General features: G+C 29.8%; 1 protein-coding gene across 3 annotated transcripts; it reads left to right on the plus strand.

The window, feature by feature from the left end:
• Nucleotides 1-9,539: 9,539 nt before the first annotated feature.
• Nucleotides 9,540-18,137, plus strand: LOC148200518 (uncharacterized). 3 transcript variants are annotated; one of them, XR_015785954.1, is made up of 16 exons: nucleotides 9,540-9,596; nucleotides 11,800-11,883; nucleotides 12,419-12,502; nucleotides 13,642-13,843; nucleotides 14,013-14,110; nucleotides 14,874-14,960; nucleotides 15,048-15,186; nucleotides 15,377-15,622; nucleotides 15,996-16,135; nucleotides 16,235-16,429; nucleotides 16,577-16,667; nucleotides 16,760-16,883; nucleotides 17,140-17,250; nucleotides 17,346-17,445; nucleotides 17,638-17,768; nucleotides 17,866-18,137. XR_015785954.1 is itself a non-coding variant. In XM_088113246.1 (15 exons), exons 3-15 carry the CDS (start codon nucleotides 12,447-12,449, stop codon nucleotides 17,678-17,680), a joined length of 1,632 nt encoding a protein of 543 aa, XP_087969372.1. In that variant the 5' UTR covers nucleotides 9,540-9,596; nucleotides 11,800-11,883; nucleotides 12,419-12,446; the 3' UTR covers nucleotides 17,681-18,137. The 3 variants fall into 3 exon arrangements, 2 of the variants coding, with proteins under 2 accessions (XP_087969372.1, XP_087969373.1); XM_088113246.1 differs by having other exon boundaries at nucleotides 17,638-18,137; XM_088113247.1 differs by having other exon boundaries at nucleotides 16,760-16,874; nucleotides 17,638-18,137.
• Nucleotides 18,138-18,302: the final 165 nt, after the last annotated feature.

An 18,302-nucleotide genomic window follows, 5' to 3' on the forward strand; every position in this document is an offset into this window, starting at 1 on the left:
CCGTTGGAGTTGCGGTCAGAGACGTCCGCAATGCGGAAAGGTGCAAATAGAACCGCATTTCGATCTGCGGAAAGCAAACGATCTGCGGAAAGCGCAAACCGCAGTTCGATCTGCGGAAAGGACAGAGTACCACCGCATTTCGATTTGCGGCGACAGACTAACCGCACATGGAAGTGCGTTAGTTATTTGCCGGATTTCAAAGTGCGGTTTATGAATTTTTTTATTAGGTTTTTTAATTTTTTTATTAGGTTAGTATATATTTATTTTATTAGGTTTTATTTTTATTAGGTTAGTATAATAAATTTAATTTTTTATATTAGTTGTTAAATAAAATGTTTTGTTTTAATATATTTTGAATTATTTTCTTTGTTAAATAAAATGTTATCTTTTGTTTTAATTTTAAATTTTTATTAGGTTAGTATATTATTTTAATTGTTTTAATATATTTTAATTAAAAAATAATAACATAATACAAAAAACATAAAAAAAAAGCATTGTAGGAATATAATACAAAAAACATTAAATAAAAAAAGCATGCATGAAATAAAGAAAAAAAAATTAAACAAAAAAAGTATGCATGAAATAAAAAAAAATAAAAATACATATGACAAACCGCACTTCAAAGTACGGCCTAAAAAATAAAAAAACGCACTTCGAAGTGCGGCCACTGCTTTCCGCACCTCGAAATGCGGTTACGAGATTCCGCCAAACGTACCTGTCTTCTTCCTCTCGCCGAACAATGTCACAGCAGATCTCCAAATCTCCCAACACACCCAGCACTACCACCCGAGAATGATAACCACCAACTCAATACACAATAAAGGAGTGAAGAAAAATAACAATGCTTGCTACAGTGAAAACGAAGAACAGGGCGCACCTGAGGGTTTATACGCAAAAGATATTTTTGTGGTTGGCAGTTAGGAAAATGGTTGGTGGTTAACAAAAATAAATTCATTAATTAAGTTTTGACTTTTTGTTAAATAAAGGGCAAAGAAGTAAAATTGGGGGTGCAGGACGAAGTGCGTGAGGTGCAGGGAGAATCATTCAAGTGAGAAATATTGGAATTGAAATATGGAATTCATCCTTATAGGCTAAAAAAGTAACCTTTATTATAAATATTTCATTAACTTTTATTTTTACTTATAAACAAAACCCATAATTTATTAAACAAATACAAACGATTAAAACTAAATAAAATACAATAAAAGATTTAATTTTTTTAATCTAACAAAATAAATAATTAAAATATAAAATTATAAATAATAATTGAATATTTTAAAATATATTTTATTATCATCATAAAATCAAAATTAAAATAATTAATAACATAAAATAAATTTGATATTTTGCAATACATGTTTTATATTAAAATAAAATAAAATAAATTTATTTACATTCATACAATTTATTATAATATATTTTTATACTCAAATATAATATTTTATTCACTGAAATTTTATAATAATTATTTATCTTAACTTAAAATTTATAATTTTGAGAATTTATATTTTACATTAAATTATTTTAAAAATTTATTTATAAATAATTTTCTAAATATATTAACATATAACCAAATTTTTTTATTAGATCATTCTTGATACTTTCAACTCATTTCTCTTCGACAATTAAATAATTTCCACATAGATTAAATATCATACTAACTATATTATAATGTAAAAATTATTATTTTTATTTTATTAAAAGAAAATAAATAAATAAATAAAAATCACAACATTGATCAAAAGAAAAAACAAACTTATTCCACTTAACCTCAAAACTAAATTAAGAAAATAAAACAAAAACAATCCTAAAGACTTAACACTTTATGATACCTAAAAATAACATAAAAAAATAATAGACGGATGAAGTGAAAGATAATGGAAATGACATAATAAGGTTATTAGAAAGTTCCTAAGATCTCCTAATGTATTTCTCTCATATTTATTATACAGAAATTGAATTATGCTTTATTTTAGACCTTTTAGTTGTAATTTTCTTCTTGTAATATCCTCCAACTTCAATTATTTTCTAAATAAATCCAATATCTTTATTATATATTTGATTTTTATGAAGATTTAAAAATATTCAAAAAGATTTTGTCATATTCCAAAAGATTTCAAATTTATTATGTTTTGATGATTTTTATAATTAAATAAGATATTTATTTCAAAATATCAAAAAAAATATAAAGTATTTGTCTCAAACTATCTTTTATCATAAAAATTATTGAATTATCAAAGTTCTTTTTGTACAAAAAATAAATAAATCATTGTTGCCCATTCCTTGGCTTACTAAAATTCAGTTTGGCTCAGCCCAATTAGTTTTTCAAAAGTCATCATTTTTCTTTACTTTTTGATGTTTATCTTGCCTTCTTCATTTTGACCTAATTTCTTGTAGTCTAGATAATTTATGACCTTAAACCTATCTTCAATTGCATTAATACACCTCAAAATAATAAAAGAACATTTATTCAACTAAAAAATTATTTTTAACCTCTCAAGTTCATTTAGTTATCTTAGAATAAATCATGATTAAAACAAAATTTTAAGCACAAAAGTCAATTAAGAAATCAATATTAAAAGTTAAATGAAGGTATAAATATGCATTCATTAGTTGACCTTTGGTCATAGCCGACTCAACCAACATTTGACCCAGACAGCTTAGTCGAAGCCCGTTCGATTGAATTTCACTCAATGTTGACTCAATTTTATTTTTAATTTTGACCACGACTGACTCATCCTTGATCGATCAGGTAAAATTCAGCCTAGACTGACTCGGTCGAATTTCCATTGACGTCATCTCAGCTAATTTCGATCGAGATGAACTCGATCGAATTTTGATTGAGCTCTACTTGACTGAGTTTCGGTATGGATCGACTCGGTCAAATTCTTGCCAAGGTCAACACTGTCGAATTTCGGTCTAGGCCAACATGGTCTAATTTCGGTCTGGGTCGACTTTGTTGAATTTCGATTAAGGCTAACTCGATTGAATTCGATTGAATTTGGGTCGGGGCTGACTTGACCAAATTTTTGTTGGGGTCGACTCGATCAAATTTCGACCGTGGTCGACTCGTTCGAATTTTGGTTGGGGCTAACGAGATAGACTTTCAATCAGGCTTGACTCCCCAACATATTGGTTGGACTCCACTTCGCCAAATTTTGGTTGGACATTGTTAGCAACAACGGAAGAAATGAAGATAAGAATTTCTTAATGATGACAAAAAGAAGGTCCAAGAATCCAAAACACTACAAATGATTTTAGAAGACTTGTTGTTTACTTTTAAGCTTTTATAATAAGTCATTTACGATTATGCATTGGACTTAGAAGAATACACAGCTAGTTGCATAAGATTACACAAGTAAGAGTTTTATTTCAAAAATGCTCTAGAATAAACAATTATCATAATTGGTAATCGATTACTCCAGTTAATCACACTTGGTAATCGATTATAATAAAGAGAAAATAATTTTTTAAATAGCTTAAGAAATAATTGATTACCACTTATGATAATCGATCTTCAATGAAAATTGTGAAAAGACTCTTCAGCTTTTTAACCTAATTTTCAAATATTGTGTCTATATACATTTTGCTTAAGCGAAATTTCGAACAAATGATTCATTTTAGAGGTTTAATGTGGTGTTGTAAAGAAACTCTTTGTGCTTTTGAAAATTGAAGTGTGGGTAGAAGTGAGAGCTTTCACTTAATGTGTCTAAGTGATTGTGTACATATGTTGTGACTAGGAAAAGTTGTACATTCTTTGTGTGTCAAAGAAAGAGTTGTTCGTGCCTTCAAAAGAGATGCTTTCTAAGATTTACTCTACTATTTGTTATTGTAAGTTATTGTTATTTTTAGTGATTAGTTAATCCTTATTTAGAGAGATTAAGAACTGGATGTAGGGTCTTTTAATTTGAACCAATATAAAACTATATATGCAACTTCCTCTTTCCGTATATTATTTATCCTTATTGTTCTTTTTTAAACGAATAAATTTGTTATGAAATCAATCCATAAAAAGAGAAAATTTTAAAAAGGCACAATTTTTATTAAGTAAATTAGTTCACCCCTCTCTTGGTTAACCTCATGTGAACATTCTACTGTGTGATTCTAACACTTGTCTTGGTGGAGTTTCGATCAAGGCTGACTCGGTGGAATTTTAGTTGGGGTCAAATTTTTATTAGGACCTTTTTAGATGAATTTCAATTGATGATGACTCGAGCCAACCTTTAGGGAAGGAAGACCAAAATTGACCTTCGATTGGGGATGACTAGGTTGTCCCTCAACTGGGAACCTTAGACAAATTTTAAGTTATCAAGAAGAAGATAAATTACTATCAAGCCAATGTTCTAAAACTATACCTCAAAAGAAAGTAACATGAAGTCTAACTATAGTATCTGATATAATGTATGATTTCTTCTTAAAACTAATTAATATTTATGGCATTAACCAACATATGTATAGATTGTACTCTAAAACTTCATGATATATATTACATTGACCTAATAGTAATTTATCTTTGAAATAACTTGTAAACAATTCATAAACTATTATTGGTCAATTCCACAAATGTTAATTTATTTTAAAATGATTTTTTTATGTGATTTCAAAACCAAATTTTCATATTGAGTGAAAAAATTTCAATGTAAATAAATATTATATTTTCGGAGTCGAATGTACTATAAGAAGATGATTTTCATGGACTTTCTTAGTCTTCTATGTGTTATGTGAGTTTCCTTCTGTTATATTTTTTATGTTCGTTCTTCATAAATAAATGGTAGTGTGTCTGTAAAAGATACTTTGACACCCAAATTAAAAGATGGTGCTTCACATAGTAATTGATGTTGTATAAAAAAAGAACTTAAATCATTTACTTTGATGTGTATACTACTTATAAATGGTTATAAATACTATGAATTAATAACATCTAGTAGAATATGACAGACAAGTTTATGACCGAGTGGTAAAAACTTGGCTTGTGATTAGGTAGCTTAAATCGTGTGTAGTACATAAATCCTCTGGTCTTCTCATGATTTAAAGACGTGTAAAAAATTTTTAGTAAAATAATTATAGTGACCTTACTGACAACCGATATTTGGTGATTGTCTTGTACCACAAAACAAATGCAGAAAAAATTACATATTTATTAATAACCTTACTGACAACCTTACTGGTACAAATATTTTTATGTTGAGTGAATAAATTTCACTGTGAATATTTATAGGACAAGAAAATATTTAGAATGAATTCAAGAAATCAAATCTACTAGTATATTTTGTTGTTAACAAAGTTAGTTGAAATGACTTCTAAACAAAGTTAATTAGGAAGTTATTGGAAAAAGTTGTGAAGTCCCATATCACCTAATCCAAGTAACAAATTCATGTGATACAACTTATATATTTGTTGACCAGTTTCTCAAATGTAAATTTATTTAAAATGAATTTTTATATGGTTTTAAAACCAATGAAAATATCTAAACTAAATTTCCATATTGAGTGAATAAATTTCACAATAAATGTTTATAAGAAAAAAAGTATTTAGAATGAATTCAGCTTCTCAAATAAATAAAAATATACTATTTTAGTTGTTAGTTGAGAAGACTTCTATGAAAATTAATTGCACAAGTCATAAAAAAAAATACTCAGAAAATCTGGTATCACCTTACTCAAGTATCAACTTATACATAAGGATATACTAATTTATTTTAAATTAAATATTTATATGGTTTCAGATCCAACAAAATATCTACAAATCTCACATCACCTATTAATACATTCAAAAATTAATGTATTACATGATTAAAAAAAAGATCAATACACACATTAGTAATGAAACTCAAATGAACAAAATAACTAATAAAATGTATTTGATTTCGAGAGTACACATGAAAAAGAAGGTTGAATACTAAAAAAAAATATAAACATATATTTTAAAGAAATTATTTAAATATACCTTTAAATCAAAAGTATGTTTAACATACAAGATATTTGTTTCGGCCTTCAATATTTTAATATTTTTTAGTTATGGAAGATGTATGGAAAATTTGATTTTTAATTTTTCTTCCATATGAATTTAAATTATGTAATATCCCAATTACATAGTATTAAAATTATAAAGAAACTGTCACGTGTAGATCAGTTAACAAACAAAGATATAAAATTAATTTACAGTCATTTAACATAATTATAAAAATAAATTTTATATACAAGGTATTAAGATCAAAACTATATGCATCTAGCTAGTTTAGAGAAAACTAAATATATGTTGTCCTTCTATCCAAAGCTTGCTCTACAGAAATCTTATCACACTCTACTCATACCTACCAGATGATCATAGCCGAAACACACGAGCAATAAGAACACCTAAATACATAAGAAAACAAAACAGGGTAAGCTAATGTAAACATAATTATCATATAATAGTTAAGATTCCAACCTAGATCACATTCCAAGCCAAATAATCAAACACCCTATAAGCATGCAATAAACTTAGATGCGACTCATCCGGATATCGTATGAATATCGAACTATGGTAGTTCATGCACTTGTAGTGGTGAAACAGCTAGCTCACCCTAAATTACCACACAAGGTTAGTTCGTTAACAAATGTTCCCCTCGACTAGGATCTCCTGCTATCATCTTTCTCTACTTGAGAATGAATGACCATTAGAGTGTCAAGATAAACTACTAGTACTTAGTTTCTTACATTCATACTAACACATTGATAACCATCATTAAGAATTATCCTTAGAACTCTTATAAACCTCACATCCATTTAACCACATATTCCAAAACATATCACTAAGTATCATATACATTACACCATATAAATCCAAGCAAAAATAAGAAATAGAAAACAAATCAATCAAACAACTTCAACTCATTCGTCCCGCTAACAACCTTTGCCCAGAAAGAGTCAAAACAACAAGCCTCTCAAACTAAGCAAGCTGGCTCGCTAAGCCTCTGCAACTCTCTGCCAAAAATCCCAAATACTCGCCCAATGAGTTTCTTCACTTGTCCAACAAGTTCCAAACAGCAAGCTCCCCAAGCTAAGCGAGCTGGCTCGCCCAACCCCTAGAACCCAATTAGTGCCAGAACTTCCCTAAACTCGCCCAACGAGCCCTTGTTGCTTGCCTAGCCTCACTACACAATTTTACAGCACCAAAATTGCCTAAACAACACCTCTAGACTACACATGACCTATTATAACCATTTTTACCAACTTCTAACAATCCTAAATTGAATTCTAAACTACCATAGACCAAAACAAATGTGTATAACCTATCTTATACTAGTTTAACACTATTATGCAACAAGATTTCAACTTAAAACAACTAAATCCTCAACTTATAGATCAAAATCGAATTCCACAAGTTCTAGCTAACTTTTAACCAATTTAAGGACCCCAACAAGTAAAAAATGACTCGATAACATACCACAAACCCTCCTCTTTGACACATAACTCCTAGTTCAAAATTTCACTAGTTCAAACCCCCACCCAAAATACACTGAAGCCACTTTGCAAACATGCTAAAACAACTACCACTCCATTCTAACACACATATAAGCTACTTCTCATCCCAAACAAGTTACAAATGACCAAAATAACTGTCCTAAACCACACATTCTTACATTAGACCAATATTTTAGAAAATCACCTCTCAAACCTCCATTTTAGACCAAAATTGACCTATAACTCTACTCACACCATTACTCCTAGCATTTCAACCCAAATTATACCAACACAAACATATCAACTGCATTCACAAGGTTACTCCAAGTTCACACAAATATCCAAGCATGATATCATTCATTGTTCTCAATCAAACACAATTAACACTAAAACAATCATTTTAGACATAGCCAACAAATTACAATAACATACATACTAGTAGTCACAATTTCATACATTATAATCCAATTTAAAGGCAAACACTAGCTTTTCTTACCTTACACTAAAGCTAATGAGCTCTATAAATGTCGAAATCCTTGCTTAGAATTCAAGAAATTCTAGAGACGCCTATAGAACACAGAAAAGTGATCAAAGAGAGTCCTTAGAACTCTTGATCAACAAGAAACTAAGAAACAGAGGTACATAACACATGCGACCAAAAAGTCCTAGACATGATCTCAAATTAAGAGCAAAAAGGAAAAAAAGAGTCAAAACTTACTTGCTCTACAATTAGAAACTGATCGGTAGATGTTGGAGAACGCATTACAATGATCTTCTAGGCACTTCTTGTTCGTTAAATAAATGATTCAGGAGTTATAATTCTTAGAGAAAAGGTAGAAAAACTCAAGAAACAAATTTTACAGGATTTGTTTTAAGTAATAAGACGTGTTTAAAAAATTCTATTTATATTATTGAATTATTTTAAAACTAAAAATACTTAATCTCATTATTTTAAAACACCAATCAACTCTAATACTATAATTTCTAGGTTCTTGCAAATTATATTTTATTTATCTTGGAGAGTTATTTTGGGTTTAAATTTTTTAATGTTTTTAGATAGATCTTTTAAAAAAAATATGAAATATATAAATTCTAAATTTATTATAAAATATTAGCATAGGTACTCTCAGCACTTATATATACATATTTTTTAAATATTTATAAATTTTTAAAATATTAAAAATAGTAATTAAAGGGATAAAATTGATAAAATAAAATTTGTATATAATTATTGATGTAATTATAGATAAAATAATTTTATTTATTGAAATAAAAATATTATATGTAATATTGTGTAAATATTTTTAAAATTTTAAAAAAATAATTACTAAAATAATAAAAGAGTAAATAAAAATGAATAGTTATTTGAATTAAAAAAAATAGTTACAATAGATTTATTTATTATAATTGCTTATTTAAATTTTAAAAATAATAATTAAGAGAGTAAAATTAGAAAAGGAATCACCAAAAAATATATCCTATTTATATAGATATAAAGTTATTGATAATCAATATTTTTTTAAGACATTTTTTTTAGTTTTTTAAAATGTTAGAGAGAATTTTAGTATGATGGTAAATGAACACCCGAGAAATAGAAAATAAAAAAATCATCACTTGAAGGTATTATAATATTTTATAGCAAAATTTAATATATTTCATCTGTCTCCTTATTGTAAAGTTCTCTCGTTTATAATATAATTAAATACAGTCATGAAAGAATCCAAAGAATAAAAAATGGATAGAAGAAAAAAAATATAACTTTTATTTTTAAAAAATGTTTTGTATATAACAGTTTTCAATTAAAAAATTGGTATATAATTTTTAATTTTACAAAGTTTATGTAAAACAATAAAATATATTCATTTGTATTCATTCTGGTACTTTCAGTATAATTATGGAAACCTGTTACCAAATATAATAAAGTTCTGTATGATAACAATTCTTTGAGAGAAGAAGGAAGGAAAGCTGAAGCTATTAACAGAGCAACATCTCTGCAATGTCCGATGATGCGACTGTCCCCTCCGGCCGGTTCTTTATTCTTCACCATTCAACTCGCTCCCGTCTCAGCGCTGAAGTCGGTCACTGCTTGTTCATCTGGGTTTCATACTTGTGCCGCATGGTGGTCGCAATCGGTTCATCTTGGTTCCTATGGTATTTGTTTTCACTCATTGGAAACCATATTTCTGTTCTTCTTTTCTCAACATATGAACTGAATCAGACCATACCTATGATGAGTTTGGAAGAAGTAATTTACTGTTAGGGTTTATATTAACTCACTCAAGTTCATAAGATCATGATTGGCCTTCTCAACTCAGAATAGTTCATAAAATTGGTAAGAAATTTAGAGCATGCACATAAAAGCTGTAGTTTAATAATAATAGTAATTATGAAAGGTCTATTGGTCTGACCTAATAGGTGTTATTTGTAATTTATGAAAATAAATTTTCTAAATTTGATACTGTAAAGACAACTTATACAAAGGTGTTTCCATTTCTGGTAAAAATATTATTTTTTTGGAAATTAGAGTGTTTGCATTTGTGTAAATGTTTGAAACGATTTATAAGTAGGTTAATAAACTATTTTCAGTTTATCTCCTCATAATGAGTTATCAAGACAACTTACACTTAAACTTACATCCCAAGTGTAACACCTTATTTTTAATTTATTTTCAATAATAGAAATAACTTGTTGCAAATGCTTGCATCATAAACACCTATAAGCACTTTGGTGGTGTTTGAATTAAATTCAGTCTTAAATATTTATAATGGAAGAAACCTGTTAAAACGAATTGAGTTTGTCCAATAAAGTCTACTTGTAAACTTCACTTGTTGACAAATTTAAATCAAAAGTCTGATGTAAAAGCTAACAGCACAAGTTATAAGAGAAATGTTTAGAAGTCCCACATTGCATACATATCAAGTCTTTCAGTGCAACTTATATGTATGTGGGGGCAACTTCTTTGGTTAATACGAATCTGTTTTAAGATGGAATATTACTTACCCTAGTAGGATTACCCAGTTTACCAGACATCATTCCCCTCTGGGGATGTGTGTTGTAAAGTCCCATACTGTCTGCTACCTTTGATAGTCCTCCTTAAATAAAACATAGGTTTCAAAACCAGCTAAATATTGTGGTTGAAAGTCTGATTCAAAGGAAGCAGTAGTTTAAAAGAATTCATGCACCTTTGATAGTCGTCCTTAAGACATAGGTTTCAAACCAGCTAAATGTTGTTGTTGAAAGTTTGATTCAAGGGAAACTGTAGTTTAAAAGAATGAAAAAATGATACTTTGATGCAAATTTTTTACATTCATTTGACACTATCCTTCTTTACTTTTTACTCTATTTTATTTTCTTAAAAGTGTAAAAAGTCACTCTTTTATGAACATTTTATTCTTATAATGTTTGTCAAATGAATGGAAATGCGTATCATCCTACCATTACTTTGAAAGAATTCACACATTTGGGAGAAGCCAATGGAACACCTGATGTGTTGTCTAAATGTGATTTGGATTTGGAAATTTCTTTAATTTTTTTTATCAGATTTTCTTTCTTTAGCTTTATCAGCTAATACTGTTGGCATTACTTTCTTTTGAAGTAGCTAGTGTACTTCTGGGACATTGAATTAGATAGATTGTATTCATGGTAAGACATTTGATAATGGGTACTGAAACAAATGTTTGATTGTTAGAAAGTTGAAGCGGATGTTCTTGTAATCTTTCATATTCTTGTAAAATGTTACTCCAAATAGCTTTATTCTTTCTTGTTAGACTGCTTATGTACATCTCTGGTTTGTTGATATATGCTGGATTTATCAAAAGAGGAAATTAATGTAAGTGTCTTAGGGATAACGTGTAATATTTTTCCTTTAATGTGTTATATTATTGCCATTTACAATTTTAAATTAAAGCACTTAAAAATATTCATCTTATTTTATTAAAATCTTACCAGAAAGTAAATCCTTCTCAAAAACAGACTATTGAATGCTGGATAATACTTATTGATAAAAACAAATTATATACACCAGCGACATGCTATTTTTGTCTTATAGAAGGTTATATAATATAAATTCATTAAGTTTTTTAATTGATTTAGCAAGTTCCAAAGCATATGTTCAAACAAGAGGAGGATATGTGGTTTAACTCTGTAGTTACTTCAAAACTTAATCATGAATGTTATTATCAAAATGTAGTGTAAATGTCATCTAGTATGTTTAAACAGTATGAGACTAGACTATTTGAGTCCTAACAGTTGTTTCATGTTTCTCTTGGTGCATTGATGTTTTGATTGAATGATCATGTGGGTCACGTACTCTTCGTATTGTTTATATCCTGTCATTGTGCCATCTGTTTTGCAGTCTGCAAAACTCATGCCCTCATGCTTCACATATTCAAATGGTCAAAGCTTGTGGGAAACATGTGCAACTCCAATTCTTAAACAGGTAATCTCATTGTAGATTAATTCTTACCGTCATCGTTGGTTTCAATTTAAATTACTCATAATGTGTTATCTAAAATGGTCACATTTGGATGTATAGTCTAAAAGGCTCAGTCGTTGAATTGTGTGCTATGCACGAGTCAAACCGATATGAAATGTCAATTAACCTCAGTTCCAGGATTTTAACAAGATTAAACATGTTTGTTAATTGTTTCTGCCACATTATCTTTTTTATTCTGAACTAATATATTGGTTAAACAAACCTTGTAGTACAGAGTTCATTTTTGTGTAGTGTCCATGGATCATGCTAAAATTGTCAACAACATATAGGTGTACATACCAAGCAAATAGTTCATTCCTATAAATAGTCATTTTATACATTCAATATCAAGTTCATCCATACTTTTCAATTTGTTTTGTTTTCTATTAACATTAGTTCAAGTTTTCCCTCTAATCATTCCATTCTACCCGCTGCTTGTGTGTCGAACCTAGGTGGCTTTGAACATTAAATCTATCATGTGTTGTCTGTGATTTTACAGGTGAAGAGTGATTTTACCAGATATTGCTATGGAGATGAGCAGCATTTGGATGAGACATGAAAACAAGTATTCTTATATGACCATGTATGTTATTTGAATTAGTGAATAGTCAATTAGGTGCTTTTATTTTTTGTATATTATTACTCCATTTTCATACTTTTAGGAAATACATAAAACATAAAAGTAACATTTATTTCTCTCTGTTCTCTGCTTGTGTTTGAAATGAAACACAACACAGTACTTGAACCAATTTGCTACTTAAATTTAGGGTGATTTGGTTCTGAACATGGTCAAAACTGAATCCTTCTTAATACATAATGATATATTTGTCATTAACCAACCATAAAATAAACTTAAACTATTAGGGGATTGCATGTGAATCTTTTTTCATACTACAGACTCTTAACAATCTTCATCCACACTGGCAGCATTAGCTAGACCATTAGATTGCCACTGCATGAACTTGTTGATAATGGAATTTAAACATTCTTCTAAAGTAGCCTGTGATATGTTCTTCAGTTTTGAGACATCATTTTGTCTGTCTTGCTTCACTGTTGAGGAATACGAATAGAAGTTCTCCTGTTCTACAATTGATCCTTGTCGAAGTATGATTGTCAAATTTGCATTAGTTAACCAATCAATTGTACTATTACTCATTAGTAATTTTTCTAATTTTAATTTAAACAAAAAATTAGTAAATTAGTAGAATAGGATGCATAACTTATTTTGCTGGTTCATCTCTTCCCTTGTGCACACACTATCACCTCTCTCTGTATTGTTAGCTCTTTTAATCACGTTATGTTCCCTGGTCTTTTTTTATTCATTTGTTACTATTTATTTAATTTAAAACTCCATTTATGTTCATTTGGAGGTATATCATGGACTTTACCTCATCTTAAGCTTATAACTTCTATTCTTATCCTTAGCATTTATACCTCTTTTTCAAGCTTCTTTTTGTGTTGTCTCAGCATTTGAGATTCTACTAAATACTTTTGTATTGTCTCAGGCTTTTTTGGGATCACAGTCTGTGTTGGTTTTGGAATCTAAAGCTATGGCTAATGTCCATTGTAATCCACTTGGCATTTAGTAGACTACTTTTAGTAAATTAGAATAACATCTTCAGAAAATTGTTCAGATTTAGCTTTAATACATTTATAGGTTGATAAAAAAAATCAATATATTCATTGCCGCATTTAATAAATTTTTTTTTTAACTATATATAGAGAGAGACGGAAGGACACTCTCAAAATTCCAAACCAGCCGTCCTTCCTTTGCTACTCCCTTCAACTCAGCATTCAAAGAGAGAATTCCTTTCTCCTACTCAAAATGGACGTGAGATTATCTTCTGCTCAGACTAAGAACTCCGAGGATGTTGTGGCCAGTCCTCCCCTTCAAATTGGTGGAACTGGAAAATCTTGTCATCAAGTATTTTATTAATTCTTCTCTTTTTTACTTATGTGATGTCTAATTTTTCATGTTGCATGTTGGATTGTGGTGATTTTTTTTTATTACTCTTTGTTGTTCAGTTTGTTTCTTGATTTTGTGGTACATTTGGATGATAACACATTTGTTTTGTTGGTTTTCGACTGTGAAGTGCCGGCAAAAGAAGGAGAATTTTGCTGCAACCTGCAAGAACTTAAAGAAAGGGAAGAATTGTCCGATTAAGTACTGCCACAAGTGCCTCTTGACTAGGTCAGTTCAGCATTAGAAACCTTGGGTTTTTTTTTTTTTTTTTAGATGTTTGTATTTTTCATAGAAGTGTGATATGCTTGGCACCACTGTTGAGGAAGAAATCTCAAGTAGGTTACTGCTATATTCCTTCCTATCATATGCAGCATAGCAAAGATATATATGAAGATATGGGAACAGTGGAAGGGCATAGAGGAGCTCAAGGTCTTGTTTTTGGTCATGTTTATGGGAAAACCTTTTTTAATTTGCAACACCATCCAAAGATCCATTGTTTTGCAAGAGTATACAAAGAAATATCAAAAATATCTTGTCTTGTACCAGGTCGCTGGTATCCCTCATGAGATACTATATCTTGTGAGAACAGGGTAGGACCATGAAACAGTTGTTGTCTATAGTGGTTCTGCTTACCTTGAGTAAGATTGTTTATTATGCTGGATACCTGTGTCCTTGTAAGGAAAAAAGACAACACATTTTGGTGGTTTTTGTGTGTTTCAACTATAGATGCAAAGCAATGGAATTTGGGACACACGTCCAATGCAAGGGACAACTTAAATTTTCCTAAAAACTATGACTAATATTGTTTTTGTAAATGTGAAATGTTCCAAATTTGGGGTCCAAACATTCTATATACATTTAGAAGGAATTAGGCTCTGATTGTCAGCTGAGATATCCTTGGTACAAAATCAAAGAATCGGAAGTATAACAATACAATACTTGTATATATGTTCATGTTTTCTCCAATGACGATTTTCCTGTGGTAAATTAGGTATGGAGAGAATGCTGAAGAGGTTGAACAGTTGGCTAATTGGACATGTCCGAAGTGTCGAGGCATTTGCAACTGTAGTCTTTGCCAGTGGGTTTCTTTTTGATGTTTTCTATTTGCTTTTTGAGTTGGTAGTGTATCCATGAGTTCATTCTGATAAAGGAGTTATGTTTGTAGAAAGCGACGAGGTGAACAGCCTACTGGTCCCCTGTATCGGAGTGCCAAGGAATCTGGCTTTAAGTCAGTTGCAGAAATGCTTGCAATGAAGAAGAATTTAGAAACATCAAATCCATTAAATGAGGGTAATCTGATAAAGGTATGCTATTTTTCTACCTGTCCCCTTTGCTAATTCTCTTGTGGTTGACAGATTTTGTTGAAAAGGATCCCTTGTTTAACTGTGCGAATTCATGATAAGTTAATGATGATATGAGCGAATGTGTTTATATTTCAATTTATGATAAACTTTTCATGAGATGGTTCGTGTTCTTTTTTGTTATTTCTTGCAGGAGCCTGAAGTATTTCTCTCAGGGGAACTTGGAAATGAAAATTTTTCAGATGCAAATGTCACTGCAGTTTGCACCAAAGATGATGGTGGTGAGAATTTTGGAATGAACTTAGAGAGCAAAGCAATTGCAGAGGAAATTCTTTTACCACCGGGCATGGAGTTAAAAGAAATATTTGGCATCGAGTTACCACCCAAAGAGGTTGGCAATGCGTTGCAGATTTTAGAGTTTTGCAGAGTGTTTGGAAAGGTATGGTTTCGTGTTAACAAATTTTCCTGATGGTTTTTCTAATTAATTGCATTTAATAGTTCCCTGATTGAATAATCACGATCAGCAAATTCCTTTAATTCTATAAGGGGATGTTACCAAATTGGAACTAATTATTTCTGTCAATATCACTCAACTTGAAAGTCAAATTTTAGATGATTTTGCAGTTGGTCATTTAATTGAACGTTTTGACCATGAATGATATTCCCTTCTGTTACATTAAATTATATACCCTAGAAAAAATGGTATTATTGTTCAAGCTTAATTCTTGCTTTATAGTTATGGTGTTGCAACCATTCATAATATATTAATCAAGTGTTTCTTCACTGTTATTCCTGTGTGTAATTTTAATCAGGCTCTTGATCTCGAGGAAGGAGAAGCTAAAGCCATTTTTAAAGAATTGATCAGTGAAGAAAGTATGGATGAACATAATTCCTCACTGATTCAATTTCACATTAGATTGTTGGAATTGATTGCAAGCAATTCGAAGAAAGAGTGAGTTATCCCTTACAACTCTTATTTGGAGTTTTCTCAGTGATTAAATTTTTTTGAGATGCTTGAATTAAAGTTTCCATATGGATTATTTTGGTGTAGGTCTCCATCCTTCTCAACCAAGAATGAAACTAATTCATGGTTGAAACATTTAGAGGATTTGATTATGCAATCATATCATCTAAATGATTTCCCTGTGGATTGGTTTCAAGAAGGCATCAGTGGATACTATAAATTGGATTTGTGTAAAAAGTTTAAACTGATGACTCTTCTTTGTGACGAAGCTTTGAACACTCAGTAAGTACTGTTAAAAAATATTCCTTTTTGTGTATTCTTCTTTTGTTTTATTACTTTCACCACTTCATCTTTCTTTTCTTTTTTTTTTCTTACTTTTGTTGTCTTAATATCAATTAAAGTGGTGGGAAACTTGCTTAATATGTCCAGAAAACTAAGGAGTTATATTCAGGACGAAAATTCAAGGCATGCAAAAGTAGCGAAAGAAACAAAACTTAAGATTGCTGCAGCTAAAGAAAAGGTAATATAAAACAAGGTCTTATGATGCTCTTTGTATATGGATTATCCTTGCTGTTACAGTTCATAATAATTCTGTGTGTATGATATGTACAGATAAAGTGTCTTGCACAAAAGTTGCAGAATGAGAATGCCAAAGTGTCCTCCATTCCAGGGGAGGAGCATGAGGTTGACGAAGCACACATTGAGATGTTAAGGTTAAAGAGCACAGGTGAAAAATGTATGTCATGATTAATTGTTTCTTAATAGATGTTAAGGTTAAACATCTAGGTAGGTCTTGGTTTAATAAAGAAATAAATGTTGTTAATGTGGTAAAAACAGAAAACAGAGTCTGTGTAGGTAATTTTGTTTCTTAAATAAATTAACGCACTTAACTAGGTCAAAATGGAAAGTTTGGATACATATTGTTTTATATGTTACTAGTTTTAATGTTTATGCTATTGTAAGGGTTGACAATTGTTTTTCTTATGTTAAAGACAAAAGTGGATGTGATGCTACGAGAATCAATCCAGAGTTTGTGGACAACAATGGGATGACATTTTGGAAGTTACAAAGTTACAATGATGAATCGGTTCTTCTGCTGCAAGGTAATTCTCAAAATTTATGAGCTCAATTTGTCTGATTGATGATACCATTTTGACTAGGGAATTAGCAAGTTTTCTAAAAGAAAGCATCAATGCAGATATGAAGATACAAGATGAAACTGCTACTTTACCTGAAGAAAGCTGGTTTGTTTACGGTCTTCCAGAGAAGGACGAGATTGATAAATATATATCTTCAAGGTGAGTTGTTTTCTTAAACTTGAGTGAATTGTTGTTGTGATTTCAGATACTTTACATCATATTTGAAATTGAATTGCTTATATTTTGTCAATGAACATGATGGTGAATTTTTAATGTCCTATTCGGATGTTTTTATTTGTAGACTAAGCCACAGCTATTGAATCACATGTTTCTTTTCTATCTTGGTTGCAGGGCTAAAAGACTTAAGAGTCTCAATTCTCAAAAAAGTTTGTAGGAGTTTATGTTTAATGTTAATTGTTCTTAATAGCATAATGCTGGCGAAAACCCTCATTCCATATGGGTCTTCTTTCAGTGGAGTAATGGTATTGTATTAATGATGAGACTCTTGTAAATTTATCTACTAATAATAATATTTTGTTAAGATTCTTTTTGACATGATATCATTTTTTATTTTTGTAGGTTTCGGTGGAAATCTCCTTTGTTTTTGGACTCAAGGGACCTTCATTATTGTAATCATTGTATATAATTTTTTTGTATTTTATTTTAGTGGAATACGAAATGAAATGATTTTTTTTGTAATTTAATTACTATTTAGAGTTGTATTTTTTTTATTTAACTTATTAGATGTACAATGATATATTCATTGAAAAGTGATCATGTATTCTGAATATTTCTAATAGTAACAATAAGAAGAATTCTAGATTTTTTGTCTTGATCAAATGTTAGCAATATACGACTTAGTGTTACAATTTTCCATAACCATATAATCCATTATTAGAAGTATGTAGGATTATTATTAGAAGTATGTAGGATTATTTGTAGAAGTTGTTCATAATAAATAGTTTTATTAGGTCAATGTATATGAATTATTTATAAATTTCAAAGGTTAGTTGAAT

Source organism: Vigna umbellata, chromosome 4 (genome assembly GCF_029865625.1).
Source record: "Vigna umbellata cultivar VRB3 chromosome 4, Vumbellata_1.0, whole genome shotgun sequence".
Classification (NCBI taxonomy): Eukaryota; Viridiplantae; Streptophyta; class Magnoliopsida; order Fabales; family Fabaceae; genus Vigna; species Vigna umbellata.